Below are 20,255 nucleotides of genomic sequence, written 5' to 3'. Positions count from 1 at the left end.
CCCTATTGAGTATATAGACTGCAATGCCAAAGCAAGTGTGTTCTTAAAGGAAATGTCTCTGGCTATCTTAATAATCTGATCTCTCCACTGTGCTGTGCTTTTTTTTGAGTGAATACAGATGATTATTTTCCAGTTTCTGCTTTAGACAGAACGCTGTCCTGAAAGGTTTAACTCTTTATTACACAAATGGTTTTGAAATAATGCTTAGAATTAAAACCAGCAGTGCATATATTGAGTTTCTCTTACTGAATGCAGGTTTCGCAGGCACAAGTACATCAGTCCCCACCTAAGCAACACTGCAGAGCTGCCCTTCAGCTCAGTCACTGCTGTGCCCTGACTGCTATGGACTCTATTGGTCCTGGACCACCATATTGACTCCCTGGCTTGTCCTCAGACCTGCCTTATCACCAGAAAACCGCCTGTTGGTCTGGACCCTGAGCTGCCAGCAGCCTGCCTCCTGAGGTCCTGTGTGGAGAGGCCCCTGCCCTGCCATAAGCCATGTCATGCTTGGCTCCTTGTCCCTCTGGCCCCTGCTTCTGGATGAAGAGTTGTGGAATGCAGTTACAGTGCCTTCTGGGACAGGAGAAGAGGGAAACAAAGGAATTCTGTTCGTCCTTCCAACAAGAACCACCCTTCTAGCACCCACCTCCTCACTGCCTGAGCTAACAGAACGGGAGACAGCAGTTAGGTTTGCTACACAGCAGGAAGTCTGTAAGGTAAGGCACCAAAGGAGAGCAGAACTGAGCAGAGAAAGAACTGTGCGGTATGATCTGAAAGGGCTTTGTATCAGAGATGCCTTTGCAAGTTGACTAGGCCTCCCAGTGAGCAGGGACTGCACTGTCAAAATGCAACACAGCTGAAGGCACACACAGAGATCTGGAAAAATCACACGTTACTGAACATCTCCCTCCTTCTCTTTTCTGCACATTGTCAGGGAATGAGTAAACTGTGCCCGGAGGCCAGCCAGTTCACACACACACAAGCCCGTTCTTGAGGCATCTGGATGAACAAATGGAGACACTGGCAAGGCCCCAGGACCCACTGCCAGCTGAGGCTACACCCTGTCAGAAGCTACTTCAGACAGTACATTTTAGCAGTTTCCAAATGTACAGCTCAGCATCTAGCCAACCACAACTGAGCTACCTTTACAACCACCGATGTAGCACCCTGATTTATTAAAGACCAATGCTTTTTATCACAGCTCCCCAGGCTGACAAAGACTCCTCTCGAACTCCCGCGGGGCGAGGCAGCAGCCGTGCCGCGCGTAGCAGAGCGGGCTGGGGCAGGGGGCAGAGGCCGCGGACTGCCGGCGGGTGTGCCCCTTTGGAGAGGTCTCGGCGCCTCAACAGCCACCCGCTCCGGACCGCAGCCTCTGGCAGAAGCTATGGCCGCCGGAGGGAGCGTTAGTGTGGGTCAGCGGCGCGCTTGGAAGGGGCGCGGCCGGAAGAGGCGGGCTCATCTCCCGGGTGACCGGAGGCCGACATGGCGGCGTGGGGGGTGGCAGCGCGCACCCGGCTTTGAATGAGGGGCAGGCGGCCAGGGCGCAGGCTGCGGGAGCGGCCCCTGGCGCCCCCGCTCCCCCGGAGCGCCCTTCCGCGACAGGCAGGTGAGTGGCGGCCCACGTCCTTCCCCTGCAGGTGCTCGCTTCCGCCTCGCTTCGCCTTTCCGCGGCGCGGCTGGTGAGGGGCCCGGTCTCGGCCGTTTCCCGCTTTAGGGCAGGCCCTCGCTGTTCTTCCCCAGAAGCGCTCCACCCCGTTCCCCTCCATGCTCGGGACGCCGCGTGGCCGTCGGCGCACCTGCGGCCCGCAGGCCTCGCCCGCCGGCAGGCCTGCCCGGGAGCACGGGGCCCTCGGTCACCCCGTGTCTGCTTGTTGCGGGGCATGGCGGGCCGGGGGCACGTTACGGGCTGAGCAAAGTGACTGAGGAGTAGATCGGCAGCGTTTGGGGACCTGGGGTTGGTACCCGCTGGGAAAAGGGGATGGGAGCACGTACTGTCAGAGCTGGCAGGTTTAAGCATTTCTGGTGTTTCTCGGTGCTCTGTGGGACCGCGCTTCTTGGGGTTACCTAGTGTGAGGTTTTCCTTTTTTTCTGCTGACTGACAGACGGCATGAAAGTTAACGTGAAAGTTGCTTAGTACAGTTTTAAAGACTTAAGAATCTCTAACAGGTCACAGAAAACTTAGGTGCTGCCGTCTGGCCTCGGTGCTGCCTGTGATTGAACACTTGAGCCCGGGCTGTCCTGTACAATGGGGGGGGGGGGGGGGGGGCAGTATTTAATGGTCATGAATTCTCAATGTGTCTGCGTTGCACATATCATGTAAACAGCATAGCTTGCTGCTTTGTAGTCCTTCTGGAGGTACTGACATGCTTTGTAGAGATGTCTTTAAGCCCTCTTGCACAGCGTGTCTTGTAGTGTATCTTGATTGTAAATAACAGGTGCTTGTCGAGACAGCTAATGTTCCAAGATGATTTTATGGTACTGACAATGAGGGTGTGTTAATTTTTCATCTCTGGCTTTCCATATAGCTACAGATAACTAAAGTCCAGGATGATTAATAATGACTGGAACAGAACTGGGGTCTCTTGAACTGTGGTTCTGTGCCTGAGAACTTCTCAGTGTTGTGATTTAGTGCATTATGTCAAAGACTTTGCAAACGTGAACAAAATTGAAGTATCACGGGATTGCATAACTTCAGTCCTTGTGTTCTGTATGCTGGCTTTCAGAAGGCAGTGGTTTATATAGATAAGAATTGTCTGATAAGTCAGTGGACATAGATTTTATTTTAACTAACATTGCCTTATAAAAATAGAAGTTAGAATTTCTAATTCAAAACAGAGAGCTTCATTTCATGTGAACAAGATTGGAACTATGTTTTTTGCAGAGGGAGGGGTGAGATGAGGTGGTATTACTGTAAAAATTTTGTGGGTTTAAGACTAGCACACTTTAGAAAAAATTGAAACTCTCTATGTCGTGATGGAGCGTTGGGTGTCCAGGAATAACTTGGTAATCATCAGCATGCACCAGTTTTTACTGCCTTTAATTAAAGAAGCACACAATCCATCTTGAATTTCGGTATTTTCTGCAGCTCCTGATAGTCTTGAAATCTCTTGCTGGGTTTGAGCACCTTGGATCACTTAGTTCACAGGTAGAGTAGTCTTTTCCCAGCTACCTGGAGCATTAGTGATGGAACTACGGTATATATTGTGGAAATCCACCAACTACCTACTTGTAGGTAGACAGGAGGTGCCTCCTAATCTTTCCTTTGGATTCTGCTCCTTTGTCTCATGCCACAGTAGCATGGCTTCAGAGTTCAGTCATGTTGCTGTTTAACCTCTCTGTTTATCAGCTAGGTGTTGGAGACATTGACAAATTCTTTCCTTCTACCTTTGTGTTCTAAATATGTCTCTATATAAAGTGATAAACGAACAAGCAAACAAAACTCAAACAAATACAAAAATCTGTCAGGAAGAAGGGAATAGGACCTGCTTATTAGGCTACAAGACTCATGGTTACTCTGAAATGCAGTAGGTGCTGATTGTGTCTTTCAGTACCTGACTGAATGCTGTTCCTGAATCATTATGTTGACCTTTTTAAAATACAGTAAGTCTTTGTACATGCTGTCATGTACATGATTTGGAGGAGGATTTGTGTGCTTAAAAATAAATAGGTTTTTTAGCTCTGTCTAGTAGCCTTCTTAGAATTCCATCTCCCTATAAAACTAGTTGGGCATCTGCAGGTAGATGTGACCACTCTACTTTTGTAAAATTTCATACAAAATAAACTTCTAAGAAATCCTGTCCTTACCAGTGAAACTTTGGACTAGTCTTATGGTACTTGCTAGTGAAGACACACTGGTTCAGCTGTGCTTTTGTGGGAATTTGGTGCTGACATGTATAACCACTTAAGGCTATGTTAGTCTTTTGTACTAGGAAGTGAACTTCTGATTTTGCTTTAGAAGGGTGAGGCTTTTTCTGTGGCTGCTTATGTAAATATGTAGTTGGCAGGGAACCTTTCTGTTTCAGACATTATTTTTAGTCTCGGTTTAGACAGCATCCTTTGGCTATTTAGCTAGCTGTGTTTAATGTAAGTTAAAGTCACTGTTACCAAGGTGTCTTCATGTATTCATTGTAGAGTCACAGGCGAGCTGATGTTAAAGAATGTAATTCAGAAAGCACTGGTAATTTAAGGCAGAAATTGAAGATGGTGACCCCTAAATAAAACCACACAGTAACAGTCATTCCTCATTGTAGAAGAACAGAGGAGAGAAGGGTAGGTGTTCTGTGAGTGTTCTAACATCTTTTTCACTGACAGTAGGAGCTAAGCTCTCTAAGAAGGAACAAGCCTCTAAAGCGATTTTAGTGCCACAAAGTGACTTTATTTTAGAATTGTCTTGGTCTTATGAAATAGTGTTTAAGTGGCACATTTAGGTATGTGCAGTTACCTATGAAAGAGGAAGTGCTTCCCCACATGACAACATGCTCATTGTACAGTGATGGCCAGTAAGGCTTGCTTATTGAACCACAGTAACTGGCTCAGATGGATTACATGTGCCACGAATGATTTGAGGGTTTGTGTCAGTGAAGTCAGAGGTGCCAGAGTTCTAATGAGGCCATTGCTGCAGGCTGAAAGCAATTGAAAAATGCTTCAGTTCAGTAAACTTCTGAACTTTCCCTCTCTTCACTGTATTTCTTTTATGGATCTATAAAATGTTTTGAGGGATGAGTTGCCTCATTCTTTTGATGTGGGTCTAATGTGTTTCATATCTTACTGCCGCTGTGCTTTAATCCTTTCTGTGCTCATTTTCCCTGTAAGCAACTGCTGTGATTTTTTTTTTTTTTACCAATAAAAGCAGTATGAGCTGAGTCAAACTCCAGCTCAATTTAGTGTCTTACAAAACTGTTGCATTGACTGATAGAATCAAATTAATTAGGATACATGCCCTGATTTATTCACTTTCTGTTGTAATGGAACTTAAAAGTTCAGTTGACAGGAAGTTGGTAAATGTAATACATTAGAAGCAATCTCAATAGTGGGTGAAGGAAAGTTCCATCTCATTTTACAAAGGGGAAGCTGAGGCATGAGGTGTGTTATGCACAACAATGTATCAGGCTGACAGACAGTCTTAACGGATTTCCCAAATTCTAGTCTAGTGTTTCACTTTTGCCATCTGTTTAGAAATGTTATAGGACTGTATATGTCTCTGTGCCATCCTGTATCATAGTTTGCTGCTGATGTAATTGTAGCTGCTTTTGGGATTGATTATCAAGGACAGGCTTAAGAAAAAGGAAGGAAACATGTGGCCCTGCCATTAAGCATTATGCTGTCTGGTATTATTTCCCATTCATGAGATAAGGAGCACATGGCTGTGCTTATTGACAGTGTTTGAGAAAGATGGACAAGAAAAGAATGAACACATTGTTTCACTTAAAGTTTACACAATTGTTTACCATTACACAAGTTTAGTGTAATGGTATCAGGGGAATTAAGTTTGCAGTAAACTGAAGAAATACTAAGGTTCCATGTGTGCATATTTATTCATGTTAGTGCTTCAGAATATAAAATTATTTACCTTTGAGAAAATTAATTAAATTTAAAAACAAAACAAAAAAACACCAAACTAACGAAGCCTAACCCCAAAGGCACAAAAAAACCCAAACCCTCAAAACCTTTACATAACCTTTAACTTTTCTTTTTGGGTAGCACTGTCCTTAGAGCAACACTGCAAATGCTTTAAGTGCTACTTCAGACACTGGGGAGAATGCTTGCCTTGTCTTTATATTGAGCCAATAATTTCTTCACAATCCTGTTTTAAACAACTTTTAGCATATTGTGAAAATTAATGTATATATACTGCTTCTTGTCTTAATTGGCAGTATAAAAACTAGTTACACTGAGGAAAGTAATTTAAAGGTAGATGATTGCTAGTACTGCTGTGGCTACTTGGCAACATATTGTTGCTGAAACTGGTTGTGCATCATACATACTACCTGTAGTGTCCAGAGCTTAACTTAATTGGGAAAACTGCAGTGAAGAGGCAAGCCAGGCAGTACTTACTGTCTTGAAGGACCCAGCACTGCCAGAGTTGAAGTGAAATGCATCTCTAACACAAATACATTATGTGGTTGCGTGTCTCATCTCAGAAACTTTTGTGTGACACATAAAAAGTGGAAAGGGGCAAGTTACCTGATAGCTATTAAACCCTGGCAAACAGACATACAGATGATACTGGAAGAGTAGTCACTCATGTATAGGAATGATGTGGGACAAAAGGATTAAGTTCTGGTGGCTAACTTTTGTCAGCAGTGGACTTCACAAGCTTGCAAGACAGACATCGTGGATTCTGTTGGGGCTTTTTTGTTGTTGTTTATATTGAGCCAATAGAGTATACAATTTGGTATATTAAAAATGGGGGTGAATTAAAAAACGGAGGTGTTATCAGTTATATATATATATATATAATATATGTAACTGATACATGAGTATTGTTTGGTTTTAATTTTGCACTTAGGTAGTAAACTTCCCAGTCCTCTCAGTTCCAAACCCTTGACTAATCCATTCTTCTGTCACCTAGATATTGTCAAAATTGCTTATTCCAAATGGTAAGGAAGTGCTTGAGCACAATATGAAATGCTAGTCTTACTTTTAAAACTAAAACCTAAATGTGATGTATGGTGTCTGCTGTTCTTGCTTCTTTGTAGGAAGTTTGACTGTTTCCTGTTAGATCAAAAGCCCATTTAATGCCCACTCTTGTATAAGGCTCTCTAAATTTTTTAAGTCTTCTACGAAAGGAGACTAAGACAATACTAGTGTTGAAGTAGAGGTGAAATGTGTCCTACGAGGCCTTTCTCTTGCGCTAGAGCTTGGTAGTGTGGTCTGTAATTTAGCATTTACTCATTGACTTAAGCCTTCTCTTGTACAGTAAAAGAGCCTGATTGTTTAGTAATGATTTTTCAGCAGAAATTCAAGATCTGGTCTGTATGTGAAGCAATGTGAATCCAGGACTATATTTATATAGTGTTTAATACTAGTTACATTATCTAACAAATGAGCACCGATAAAAAATAAGCTCCATGAAGCTCACAAATCCCATTATGTACTTTTTAATAAAATCCTCAGGGCAGTATTGGAGCAGCCTACCTAATGATCCACCTTCCTGACTCTTCCTAACTTAAAGCCTGGAATATAGAAAGTGATTTAAATGCCATAGCATATTTGAAATCAAGCTGTCCTTCCATGGAGTACTCATGGCCTGAGGAAAATGTCACAGGGCTGCCTTCTCTTCTCACCAGGAGGTATGTTAAACTTGCAAGAGAAAATGTTGTTACACGTGTAGACGTATATAATGAAAAGCTATTTGTGAAGCCTAACCTCTTACTCTTTACTCTGAAATGTTCACCTCTAGAAGAGAGAAGGATCCTTGAAGTACAGCAGATTATTCTGATTCAGTTTGTAACTTGTGTAAGGGAATCTGTTGGAATAGTGTGAAATACTGAGTATGAATTCTCTAGATTATCAAATTGACACCACTGAAACAAGCCTAAATGGCTTCACCCAAAGATGATTGTTTTTTCTTGTCTGGGTTTGCCAGCACGATCCAGTCTGGAGCAGGAATACTGATAGATCGAGGGGTTAACTGCTGCGATAGTGCACCCAGGTTGAACAGTCTCTTTGCTGATGATTTTTCATTGACACTGGTTCTAAAATAAACAATGTTTGTTCTCATCATACATTTCCATCAAAACGGAAGCTAGACTTAACCAGCCAATTTTGGGTTTTGATTTAACGACTATATTTATAATTTGTATGTTCAAGACTTGCTCATGCAAGTGTGAGCTTCTTTCTGATGATTATTCTGTTATTATTGTTCCTCATGCCATTGTTAGTGCATAAACCAGCCAGCTGTACAGTCACTGTGTTTGATTGCCTGCACTTCCCCTTATAAAGTATCTCTAACTATGACTTTACCTATGATTATGTGCTGTTTCTTTAAAGGCTGTATATATTCAGTACTTGCATTATTTACATCACTGAAATCTCCTGATAGTAGGTAGGTAGTGTCTGTGCTCCAGGTACCTCCTCTCTCTTATTGCATTAGTATAGTTTCATAGAATGCTCCTTGCTTATCAACAGCTAAGAAGCTGACTTTAAGAACCATGTAAATATGTATAATCCTCTATATCTAACTTATTTTCTTTTGCAGGGAGGGTTTCTCACCATGGCTGTAACACAGTTTCGACTCTTTAAAATCTGTACTTGCCTGGCAGCAGTGCTTTCTTTCATTAAAAAGTTAATATGCAGGTAAACAAGTGTGATTTAATTTGGTTACCTTGTCTTTTTTAATTATAGGTTCTTGCACTTCTTTCCTTCTCCCAACACCCACCTACCACTTTTCCCAGTTCTGATTTTACTAATTGCAAAACAAAGATAAAAACTAAGTCAACATTCATGCTTTAATCTTCATATTCCTTCAGAATTCAAAAGTTTACGCTGTGCAGTTGTGAGTATACTTTGTGGTATGATAGCTCTGAGTGTTTTCTAAACAACTATGACAGGGTTTTAAAAATGCCTTTTAAAAATATCCCGTGTCAAAGCAGAATTGTTCTTTGCATTTTTTATAAGTACTTGACAAGTGGTACTTTGTTTTTTAAGAGACTCAATTAACAGCAGCACCCATCAAGTCATCAGTCAGTAAGCTTTCATTATAAATGTGTGATGCTAATCCTGCTTTGTCAAGAAACAGTTGCTTGAGACTTCAGATTCTTCTGCCTGTTGAAGGTTCTTTCAAAAGTTTGGAGGAGAGTGATTAAAGTTCATGGAGACTTTTTTCTTTGTTTCTTAATGAATAGAACTTATTTTTTGTTTACTCTTGTAAGTCATACATAGTGTTCTTTTGAGTTGTAGACCATGACCACAGTAGTGTAGTACCTAGAAGCATTCAAAATCTCTCAAGAGTTATGGTTGTATATTAGGAGAGTTAAATAGAACAGGAGCAGATTACCTGAGGTACCTCTCAGCTCTGCTGTCATGGGAAGTACTGCTGCTTCTTCCCACTCTTACAGAATGCAGTTTTACATAAACACATAGCTGTTTAGAGAAATGTATTGTTTTGTGTATGATGGCTACTACTTTGCCTGTGAGGTTAAATCAGATGCAGAATGTGTGGTAGACATAAATTACATGTCTATTTCCTGTTCACCTTACTTATCCCAAGAATAGGAGGCAGCTCTCAACTGGTTGGTAAATTTACTACAGATATAGTGAAGCTTTACAAAGATATATTTTAATGCTGCCTACAACTGCATAGATGTCAGCCTTAGTTCTGTGATTTCAATACCAAATTAAATTAAGAATGCTTGTTGTATAAGTTCTAAAAGAAATCAAAACACTGAGCTGATGATAGCTTCTGTGTTACATAGACTGTTCATCTCTCTAAGCATTAAGATAGCTTTTATAAGCAGATAATTGTTTAGTAGGTGTAATGACAGTATTTTCCTCAGTTTTTCAACTTCTGAATTAAACAAATCCTTGAAATTAACAGCCAGGAACTGTTCGAAAGTAAAAAGAACTTTTCTTCTGTGAACAGCAGTTAGTTGATAGAATGAAAATTTAAAATACTTCACATAAGCAAGTCAGTGGATGAAATTAGTTCAGTCTATTAACTACAGATGTTTCTCCTGTTTAATGTTAGCTGCAAAGCATAGCTTGGACACGTTTTTCCTGTAATGCTCCCCTGCATATGAGTGTGCCCGATAACCAGCAAACATGATTTAATTAAACATGCATTTTGAATCGGTGGTTATGTACTTGTGCTTATTTAGATTATTTAGTTTACATTAGGTTTTCTTTTAAACAAATGCCTGTAGAGATCATGCATCTTCCTGGTAGCGTAAAGCCTACATGTGGTACTAGTCATCTCTTTAGTTAAAACTTTTAATAAAAGCCTGAGTGAATCCAGTGTTTCCAGAAAATAAAAGATACAAAAAGAAATTAAATTTTATTCTATTAAAAATGTCTAGATAGCTTCTCCAGCTGAGAAATCTGGCTGCTACTAATTAGTAAAGAGAAACAAAACCCAAGAGCAGCGTCTTATTCCTGTTGTAGAAAAAGAAGTGTAGATACATAGTCTTCCCCAGTGCTGCCCTGCATAGCACTTTCTTTCCCATGTATGACAGAAGCTGTTGTCAGTGTAATCATTTTGGCTAGATGAATATTTGCTATAAACCACTTGCTGGAGTCTTCTACATCTTATAAATAGGGAAGTAATTGCAGAAGTGATGGCTTAGCATAGTATTAAAGATACACATGTTGTACAGGTCTGAAGGATGTTTCCAAGCTTGGGTTTTCCTTAGAGACATCAACTAAATTTAGTCAGCCAGAACTGGAAGTCTCTAATGTGTCTGAAGAAACAGCATTTTCACTTTACCCCTAGACTTGCTTTTCAATTTAAAGGAACAGTTTTTAAGGGGGCTAGAGTTACTTATATAAAACTTGAATATTTTGATTATAGCACCTGATCTTAAGGAAGAATCTGTTGGGCTTAAAGTAAGAAAATATAACCACTCACCAGCATGTGCCAGAGGTGGTATTACAGGCAATTTGGCAATTCTAAGCTAATGGTAGAATCACAGAATCCCAAGGGTTGGAAGGGACCTCGAAAGATCATCTAGTCCAACCCCCCTGCAAGAGCAGGGTAACCATGTTCTATAATAGTAAAAATACTGGATGTGAACTCAAAATTATAATTTCCCAGTTTTATTCTCATCAGTAGTAATAAAAAGTTAAGTTTTCTAAGCTGTATAAAGTCAGTTACATGACTGCCTTGCTATAGGAAATTACATAACTTGGGGTAAAACATGAGTGTGACCTTGAATTTCATTCTCTTGTGTTGTAAGGTTTTAAAATATAGTGAATGTCAGCTAGGAATATTTTAATTATTATTGATCTTTGAATGGTGTCATTAAGTAAACATGTAGGTGCTTTATTTGCATTAGTGTTCAGTGAAAATTATTTGCAGCTGCTGAAATGCTTTAATTAAAACTGTTGTTTAAGTAAGTAGAAGCATGTATTGAACAGAAGCTGTTGACTTGCATAATCTTGTAATACCTCTGTTCAGACTTTGAAGGGAAGTGCTTTAGAGGGGCTTTCAAATCAAGCAACATAAAAAGTGGTTTGTTAGACACAGCATCTAAGACAAGTAGAAATACTTCTGAGTTTACAATAGAAATGGTTATCATTAAACAGATGTAGATCAATAGTGCTTGCTTTATAAGCACTGACAGTCTAAAAATGGGAACTGTCTGTATGCAAGTAATGAAGTTAATTTGTTAATTTTTGTAGTTTAAAATTGCTTCTCCTCCATTTCCACTGCAGTTTAAAAAGTAAATTGGAAATTCTTGTAAACACCACTTTCAATTCGTGATGAAATTCCTTTGCTTAGCAAACTTTTACTGGCAGTAGGTAATACTAAAGTAGCTTAAGGACTGAATGTTTTAGACATGACTATTTTCAGTAGTGCTGTTCTCAGACTTCCTTTTTGTTCTTTTTAAACTTAGTGCTCATGTTTTCAGAGCTTGGAGGAATCCTACATTTTTCTTTCAGGTCTGGAAGAGGGCGAAAGTTAAGTGGAGACCAAATAACTTTACCAACCACAGTGGATTATTCATCTGTTCCTAAACAGGTAATTGCTTAAGCAGTAGGTCACTTTATAAATAATCTCTTAACATGGTGTTTATACCAGTCCTAGAATGTGATCAGTATATATCTTATTATATTATTATTATATATGCTATTATATATGATATATGCTATTACTATATTACTATTATATATGCTATATTATATGAAGAATATATCTTGGCAAGATAAAGACAAGTTTTTACTCACAGATAATATTAACTTGTACCATATACTTCCTCTTCAGCCTGAAGTAGAAGACTGGTCATCATGGGATGAAGATGCACCTACCAGTGTGAAGATTGAAGGTGGTAATGGTAATGTGGCTGCTCAGCAGAATCCTTTGGAACAAATGGAACCTGATTATTTCAAAGATATGACACCAACTATAAGAAAAACTCAAAAAGTAAGTATTGCACTTTCAACTGTGCTTACGGAAGGGTTACCTTCCTTTAAATTCGGATACAAATAAATTGGAAACAGACAAAGTGCTGCTGGCAAAATTAAGCTGTCCTATTGAAATGAGATCAGGTGCTGATAGGTAGTCTAACGTGTAATTAAAAATACTGACTCTTTGAGATCTTGGTGAATGTAATGCTAGTTCACATTTATACCTTTAGTGTTACAGAAAACTTATGATTTCATAGCCTGAGGGCTCTGGGAAATATAATGTGAGAACTCTCAAGTTAAGTTCTGAAAATGGAACTACTGCACTAAGATACTTGTGCTTATTCCCTTCTGTTATTTGAACAGAGACATTCCGTGTCCTACTGTACTGAAGTTTGAGGTAGCAGCACTGCTGTTTCAGGAAACAATTCACCAGGTTATACTGGGGAGGCTGGAATTAGGAAGCTGCTATTTCAGAATAGCTTGTTCTTCAGATACCCATTTTTATTATGGGGACGACAGAGGGGCATATCCACAAGAGCACGGACACTGTAAATAAATGCTGACTAAGCTTCTGGTAATTGCAAGATTTGTTTGTATGTAGAAGTCTTCCAGCTGGGTACTTACGGCACTTTGAGTCAATTGGAAAACCTTTTTCACAACAAAGTAGTGAAACAGGTTACCAGAGAGGTTGTGCAGGCTCCATCTGTGGAAGTTTTCAAGATCCAGGTTGATTAGTCCTGAGTACCTTCATCAGCCTCTGAACTGACAGTGCTTTGAGGTGAAAGGTGTATTTCAGACCTCCTGAGGCCCTTTTCAGCCTGAATCTTCCTGTGGTCCTATGACCTGGAGATGATACTGGAGTCAATTTTCTGTGCATGCAGGATCTGCTGCATTCTGTGGAACAAATTCTGCTAAGGATGTTGATTTCTCAAAATCTGGAGGCAGAGGTACCTCTGCAGAGATGGATTTCTCCTCAAGAAGAGTTCATGCTGCTTGAGTGCTGTATACTGGGTTTAGTTTAAATGTACCTTTAGGGGTGACTGCAGGCACTGTAAAAAACATTCCTGCTAACTTCACCTTGTTGCCACCCTCAAATAGGAATTCGTGTTTGTTTCCATCTCAAATCTGAGCTCAAAATAAATCCCAGCATCAGAGGTGGAATCTACTGGTGTTACCACTCCTATCTACAATGTACGAAAATTGAACCTCCGTCAAATAACAGTGTCTCTCATTGCTAAATAAGATGGTTTAGTCTGTTTCCTTTCTTGCCATTAGTATTAGCATTTGTACAGTCAGTGGATCTGGGAATCTGGCTCTTTTGGAATTGGCAGAGGCTTAAAGTAGGCTGAATGAAATAAGTAAGTTCATATCTTGAGTTCCAGACACATAAGGAATACATGATTTTAGCCACTGTCTTGAATTTGCTAATAATAAGCCTTTTCAGGGAAGTATTAGTGCGTGTTTTTGAGCCAAATCAGTACAGTGCTTTACCAGTTAATGTGATAGTGAATTACACTGCAGGTATTGAAACTTCTGCACAGGTATGGTACTGAAGTAGCTAACAGAGCTCCATGTTCCAAAGCAGTATAGCTATGCAGACAGCACTATCCTCAAGAGTAGTATTACACAGTAACCTGTGTAATACTAAAAAACCTTGGATAAACCCTGGAAACAGGGTTTATCCAAGGAATATGTCATGTAATTATTAGCTTATACGAGTACTGGGAGATGTGTCTATTAGATCTGTAATCACAGATTGAGTCACATTAAGTCATGTGACTTAAGTAAAAGCTGGTGGGGGAAAGAGGGAGTATTTGTGTCTTTTGAATTTAGCTTCTCTCACCAGTTCCTCTGGCTTTACAGCTCCCAGATCCTGAACAAGTTTGAGGCACTGTGTAGTGTTGTATATCTGTATCCTCACAGGCACAGTTAGATGAACACCAAGGGACCTGTGCAGTGCTTTGTCTCACCACTTTTCCTTTTTTTTCTTTTTTTCCTTTTCCAATATTTTCAGATAGTTATTAAAAAACGAGAGCCTTTAAATTTTGGGATACCAGAGGGAAACACGGGATTCTCTAGCAGATTAGCAGCTACACAAGATATTCCTTTTATTCACCAGTCTGTAAGTATGTTCTAAGTATTGATCTTATACTTGACAGTTAAATGGCTATTGTGTAGGAGAATGAATAGTCTGCCTAAGGTTTGCATTGTGGGAAGCAAGAGGAAGAGTTGTGGAATAATGTAAACTGTTTTAAAATTGAGTATTTGGTTCAAAGCAATGATAAACTGATATAATTTAAACTAATATATTCTACCAAGAAATTTAACAGATCAGTGATGAAAAGGTAAGAAACTTCCAAACACTTGTATAGTCCATTGCTTTAGGAGATTATACATATGGGGTTTTCCTGATTCTACACATTAAGTTTGTAACAGAAAGGTAGAAAGCTTTCTGTTTCTTTTTCTTTTTGAAAGCTTCTGGGTTACCTTGGACTCATTTTTAACTTTCTGCAGGGAAAATCCTACCTTTCTGTAGGGATTGTGTTCTAACAGTCTCCTGATATTTTTTTTTTTTCAGCCTTTTAAAAAATAGACTGGTTACCCGACAGCCTGGCTATTTAGAGGGAGATGCCCTCCCTCCCTTCCTATCTGCCTTCTTTAATGGTGCTTCTGCTTTGTTTAACATAGTGGACAGAAGGGTCTCATCAGAAAGCAGTACAGAAGCTTAGAACCTTAGACAGGTTGTTATGCAGATAATTCAGGAAGGGAATTCTAGTGAGGAAAAACAGAACTCAAGCGACAGTGGACACACCAACATGTGAATATACGTGTTGGTTTGTCCATGCAGCTTCCAGAAATCTACTTTCTAGTCATTTCAGCTGCTCAACTTACTAGCTGAAAAGTATCATCATATCTCAAACATTTCTAGAAGTCTGAGGCATTGAAGGTAAACTAAGTGTTTTATCTCATTTTTTCACATTTTCTTTTGTTTCAGCCTGAACTGGGGGACTTGGATACTTGGCAAGAAAATACTAATGCCTGGGAAGAAGAGGAAGATGCTGCCTGGCAGGCAGAAGAAGTTCTTAGGTAAGTGAAAATAATGTAACACCATGTAAACTTTTCACATGGAATCATAGAATAGCTAGAGTTGGACAGGACCTTAAGATCATCTAGTTCCAACCCCCCTGCCATGGCCAGGGATGCCTCATCTCTGTCCAACCTGTCCTTGAACACTGCCAGGGATGGAGCATTTGCCACTTCTTTGGGCAACCTGTTCCAGTGCCTTACCACCCTCACAATGAAATAAGCTAATTCCCATACCAAATAAAAGTCAGAAATTTATCCTTTTAATAAAAACCATAACACAAACAGCTTCATCCTGTACAGTTCACAAGGCATCATAACAACATATTTATGTTTTCAAGTTTGCTTTCTTGGTTCTCTGTCAGCGGTGTCATAATCGGATGTGAAAGAATCAAATGGAGGCTGATTTGTTGTAACCTTTCTGATAAGGCCTAAGAATTGTTGATCAGTTCTTAATACAAATGGTTTTCATTCATCTGAGCTCTAAGTAATTGGTACTGGGCAGAATGCGTTTTGGATATAGTTAATTTAGTAGATGAGATAGTAGGGGAAATTGCAAAAAAGCATTCTGGTCAACTAGTTATTGTAACCATTGGGAAAGTTTACTTTTCTCAACCAGTAGAATAAGGGGGAAGTCAACCAGCGCCCTTTTGATGCATTAATGGTAGACAATAAATTCAAGACAATTTTAATAGTGTCAGTCTTCCTCTGCAGCAGCTTCATGTGTGAGAATATGGTTGTAAGGCAAATATTTTTGTGAACTTAATCAGATACCTGTAGGTGTAAACTCTGGTCAACAGCTTGGGTTTGATTTCTTTTTTGAACTTCAGTGCTAAAGCTCTTCCACCTCTTGTCTTTCACTAATGGATCACAGGAGTATGAGCTTTGTGATGTGAATGATGTGGCTTGGGGCTGGTTTTATTCTGAAGATAATACCTTTTCCCATAAAGAATACCCGTAGGCTCAGTAAGGGCTTAATTCTCTGAAGTGTAGTCTGTTGAGACAATTTATGGTGCATCAGACAAAGAAAATGAAAGAGTGAAAAATGCTGTTTGTTTTGATTTTTTCTTTTTTTTTTTTTTTAATCTTTAACTGAGAAATGGACCAACTACTTTTGCTGACTGCAGAAGCTGTATTGTACTTTACTTAACCCTTGCCGCATTCGGTTACAGACATTTTCAGGAATCTGAAAAGAAGCATTCAAACTTTCCAAAGCAGGGACTTGTTTTAGATAGAGTAGAAAGTAGTTTTCTCACAAACTCCATTTTTCCAAGTGTCATCCTGTTTGGTTGAACCTGCCTAACAATTCCAGCCTGCCATCTTTACTGTTGAGATTGTCATTGAGGAAAGTGCTGGCTGATTTCTAGCAAGATTGATAGGAGATACCTTCAGGACTTACAATTTCTCTTGCAGTAGACATCTGTGGTGTAATTAACATCTGACATTTAACTTAAGTATAGCACTTGACAGGACTGGCTCTGCTTCCAACAGATTGTAGTAAGGAAGTGATCTGGAGTTTCTTCTTAATAGTAAAAGATTGCATCTTGGTCTTGTAGTCTGCTTTTGGAGCATTCTCCTCACTTCCCAGCATGTTCTGGGCTGGAATACACTGAAATTTTCCAGTCAGTGTTGAATCAGTATAGAACATGATAAACTGGATTTTCAGTTAATTGAAGTTAGCTAGAACTTGGTTTCTTCTGCAAATCGTTGATGCATTTCTGTACCTTTAGACTTTCTAATACCAAATAAGTTGGTTTCTCCCATTGGGAACAGTTAAGCTAAGTGCTGGTGCATTTTTAGTTATGTTGAAGTAAAAGACTAAATGGAAGGCATGAATACTTTTCTGGCGTAAACAACTTGTATTATTCCATCCAAAGCCGCTGAAGTCCTTGCTTTGGAACTCAGAAAAAGTAAGTCAGATATGGCTGCAGTTTGTCTTGGGCTTTTCTTCCACTAAGAAAGGAAGTTTGGAATAGAGCTCAATGTTTTGAATGTTGACTGAGTAAAAGAGCAGTGGAAAGGAAATCACTTTGCAGCAAGCTGCTTGTTTATATTTTTTGTGATGACTTTAGTTCCTCCGTTTGAGGTGACCTGAAGGTCTCTCTTACTTGAGTGTAACTGAAGTCCAGTAAAACTATTTGGCCAGTAGAGGGCATGGAAACCACTTCTCTGTTCAGAGGAGTTCAGCAGTATGCAGTTTTTGGTAGGGAGAAGAAACATGACCTGATATGACTTTCCTCACTTCAGAACGGCAAATGAATAGCATTGCTTAGCACCTCATGTAACTTTTAGAATTCTTTAACATGCTGGCTGGTGTATGTACAGCTTTTCCCCTTCTGCATCATTATGTGGATGTGCACAGGTAATTTAGATACATTGAAAGTTAACGCATTACTGCCCTGTCAATTACATTTCTCTATTCCTTTTTACTAAACAAGCTTTATCTTTACTCAATCGGTGTTAAATTCCACCTTTTCAAGTTAATGAAGCTTCATGTTTGTTTTTAGAGTCCTCTTGCAAGCTACTTAGTAAAATTTAAATATCTAAACTGAATTCAAAATGTAACTTCCTTAATCCATTCTGATACTAATTACGCAATACAGGGGAGAGAGCTATAATGTGCCACTCGTGATATGGATCTGGTTGTTGAGCCTGCGCCACTCAGTGATGTGTTGTAGCTGTAGCGGGGAACAAAATGAGTGGAACTTTGTGTTAGTTTTGCCGTTTGCTCTAGTCAGCTCTATATTTGTGGAACTTGGAAACCTTTTTCTGTAGACAAATTCTTTGAGCTAGCTAATAGTGATGTCCAATGATTTATAGCAGTGATGAGCAAAAATGCCAAAAGGATGCACAGCTGAAGACTCTTACTTCATTTTCTTAAAGACTGTTGTTTATGCTTGTACTGATCACAAGAGTACAACACAGATCCTGAACATGTGAAAGGGAGTGTTAGAAGTTATCGTCTCACATGATCATGAGGGGAAGTTTGTAGTACTTCCATTACCAAGAAGATAACTGCTGATGCTTCTGCTGAGGGAGAGTGGGACATAAAGTGGTGTTCTAGACAAGTCAAAGTGGTTTGGTCTGAATTTGAAGAAACAGGTAATCTTAATAGTCAAAGCATTAGAGAGCTGTTTATTCTTTTTCTAAATAGCTTTTGGCCTTATAATAGCCATACACTCTCACTGATTCTGTTACTCTCAATCTTTGAGAATTAAGTGGCTTTTAGATTGTAAAATAATTGAACAATTATTACTGCCCAAGACTAGATTAATCTGGAGAAAACACAGGACTTCAGCACAATAAAAGAGTAATTGTTCTGAGCCTAACTACAGTAAACTGCAGCTCTGTTTGATTAGTTATAACAATCTATTTATTGATGTAATGACATTAATTAATGATTAAGGTATGACCATGCTAAAAATTGGTTTCCTGTTATTTAGCAATTCACATTTTCTTTAATTACAGACAACAGAAGATAGCAGAAAGAGAAAAAAGAGCAGCAGAGCAGCAGCGGAAGAAAATGGAGAAAGAGGCCCAGAGGCTAATGAAAAAGGAACAAACCAAAATTGGTGTAAAACTGTCCTAACAGAAACCAGGCATCAATGGCAGTGCCAGTGAAGAAGAGAATTTCAGCTCTGCAACATACATATTGGTATTGATTTTAAGTACTTCTAGGACTTCAACATGCTGCTTGGTTTTAGTGCATTCTTCAGGTCATCTTGGAATCCAGGATTCTCCTAAAATACCTTGAACTACTAGTTGGTTCTCTTAAAGGAGAAAAAGCCCACAGAAAATCATGCCTTGATGGAATCATGATTCCTGCAATTGCTCTATTCCAGCACCGTTCTTTGCAGCAGAAGTTATTGAGCAGGGATGTTGATTGAAAGACACTCTTAATGAACAGCTGAAGCTTACAGAAAAGAATGTAAATATTCAGTGGTGGGAAATCTACTCTATTGTCTGTGCTTACCTGAAACATGTAATTAAACAGTTTTAAAGAACCCTTTTCTTGCTGCCTGGTAAAGAATGTCTGCTTCTGCCTTTTTTTATAAAGGTATTTATAAATACTTCAATGTTTTCCATGGGTGATCATATTTTGACATGTGCAGAAGAAAAGCGCTTGTTCTAGATGACCTGCGACTAAATGTACTCCTGGTAGGTTATGCTATGGTAGAGCACAAGTCAAAGCTGAACACTGAAGTGGCACTATTGTCACTTTGTCATTTGCAGCTTCCTGTGCTGCCTTGCCCATTTACACATAACACTGCAGTGGCATCACCACACAACAACAGTGCATGCTGCTCCTTCAGGTATCAGTGCTGGGACCGGTCTTGCTCAACATCTTTGTTGGTGACATGGACAATGGAATTGAGTGCACCTTCAGCAAGTTTGCCGATGACACCAAGCTGTGTGGTTCGGTTGATACGCTGGAGGGAAGGAATTCCATCCAGAGGGACTTTGACACTCTTGTGAGGTGGACTGATGCCAACCTCATGAAATTTAACCATGACAAGTGCAAGGTCCAGCACCTGGTCCAGACACAACCACAGGTTGGGCAGAGAAGAGATTCAGAGCAGCCCTGTGGAGAAGGACTTGGGGTTGTTGGTTGATGAGAAAGTGAACATGAGCCGGCTTCAGTGTGCACTTGTAGCCCAGAAAGCCAACGGTATCCTGGGCTGTATCAAAAGGAACGTGCCCAGCAGGTCAAAGGTGGGGATTCTGCCCCTGTATTCTGCTCTCATCAGACCTCACTTGGAGTATTGTGTGCAGTTCTCATGTCCTCAACATAAAAAGGACATGGAACTCTTAGAACAAGTCCAGAGGAGGGCCATGAGGACGATCAGGGGACTGGAGCACCTCCCATATGAAGACAGGCTGAGAAAGTTGGGGCTGTTCAGCCTGGAGAAGAGAAGGCTGTGGGGAGGCCCCATAGCAGCCTTCCAGTATCTGAAGGAGGCCTATAAAGATGCTGGTGAGGGACTCTTCATTAGGGACTGTAGTGATAGGACAAGGGGTAAAGGGTTAAAACTTAAACAGCAGAGGTTTAGATTGGATATAAGGAAGAAATTCTTTACTGTTAGGGTGGTGAGGTACTGGCAGTGCTC

The 20,255-nt window shown here is 40.0% G+C and overlaps 1 protein-coding gene across 2 annotated transcripts; it reads left to right on the top strand.

Moving 5' to 3' along the window:
• Nucleotides 1-1,460: 1,460 nt before the first annotated feature.
• EBAG9 (estrogen receptor binding site associated antigen 9) lies at nucleotides 1,461-19,151 on the top strand. 2 transcript variants are annotated; one of them, XM_034065071.1, is made up of 8 exons: nucleotides 1,461-1,606; nucleotides 7,117-7,292; nucleotides 8,201-8,298; nucleotides 11,599-11,677; nucleotides 11,921-12,079; nucleotides 14,078-14,185; nucleotides 15,059-15,150; nucleotides 18,616-19,151. In XM_034065071.1, exons 3-8 carry the CDS (start codon nucleotides 8,216-8,218, stop codon nucleotides 18,734-18,736), a joined length of 642 nt encoding a protein of 213 aa, XP_033920962.1. In that variant the 5' UTR covers nucleotides 1,461-1,606; nucleotides 7,117-7,292; nucleotides 8,201-8,215; the 3' UTR covers nucleotides 18,737-19,151. The 2 variants fall into 2 exon arrangements, with proteins under 2 accessions (XP_033920962.1, XP_033920967.1); XM_034065076.1 differs by lacking the exon at nucleotides 7,117-7,292.
• Nucleotides 19,152-20,255: the final 1,104 nt, after the last annotated feature.

The sequence above is a fragment of the Melopsittacus undulatus genome, chromosome 1 (genome assembly GCF_012275295.1).
Source record: "Melopsittacus undulatus isolate bMelUnd1 chromosome 1, bMelUnd1.mat.Z, whole genome shotgun sequence".
Lineage (NCBI taxonomy): Eukaryota > Metazoa > Chordata > Aves > Psittaciformes > Psittaculidae > Melopsittacus > Melopsittacus undulatus.
The sequence above is the reverse complement of the archived record's forward strand: the minus strand, read 5'-3'. Positions and strand labels throughout refer to the sequence as shown.

Coding starts and splice junctions, on each gene's coding strand:
- EBAG9 (XM_034065076.1), top strand. CDS start 8,216: ATGGCTGTAACACAGTTTCGACTCTTTAAAATCTGTACTTGCCTGGCA. Junction 8,299..11,598: donor ATTAAAAAGTTAATATGCAG/GTAAACAAGTGT, acceptor TTTTTCTTTCAG/GTCTGGAAGAGGGCGAAAGT. Junction 15,151..18,615: donor CAGGCAGAAGAAGTTCTTAG/GTAAGTGAAAAT, acceptor CTTTAATTACAG/ACAACAGAAGATAGCAGAAA.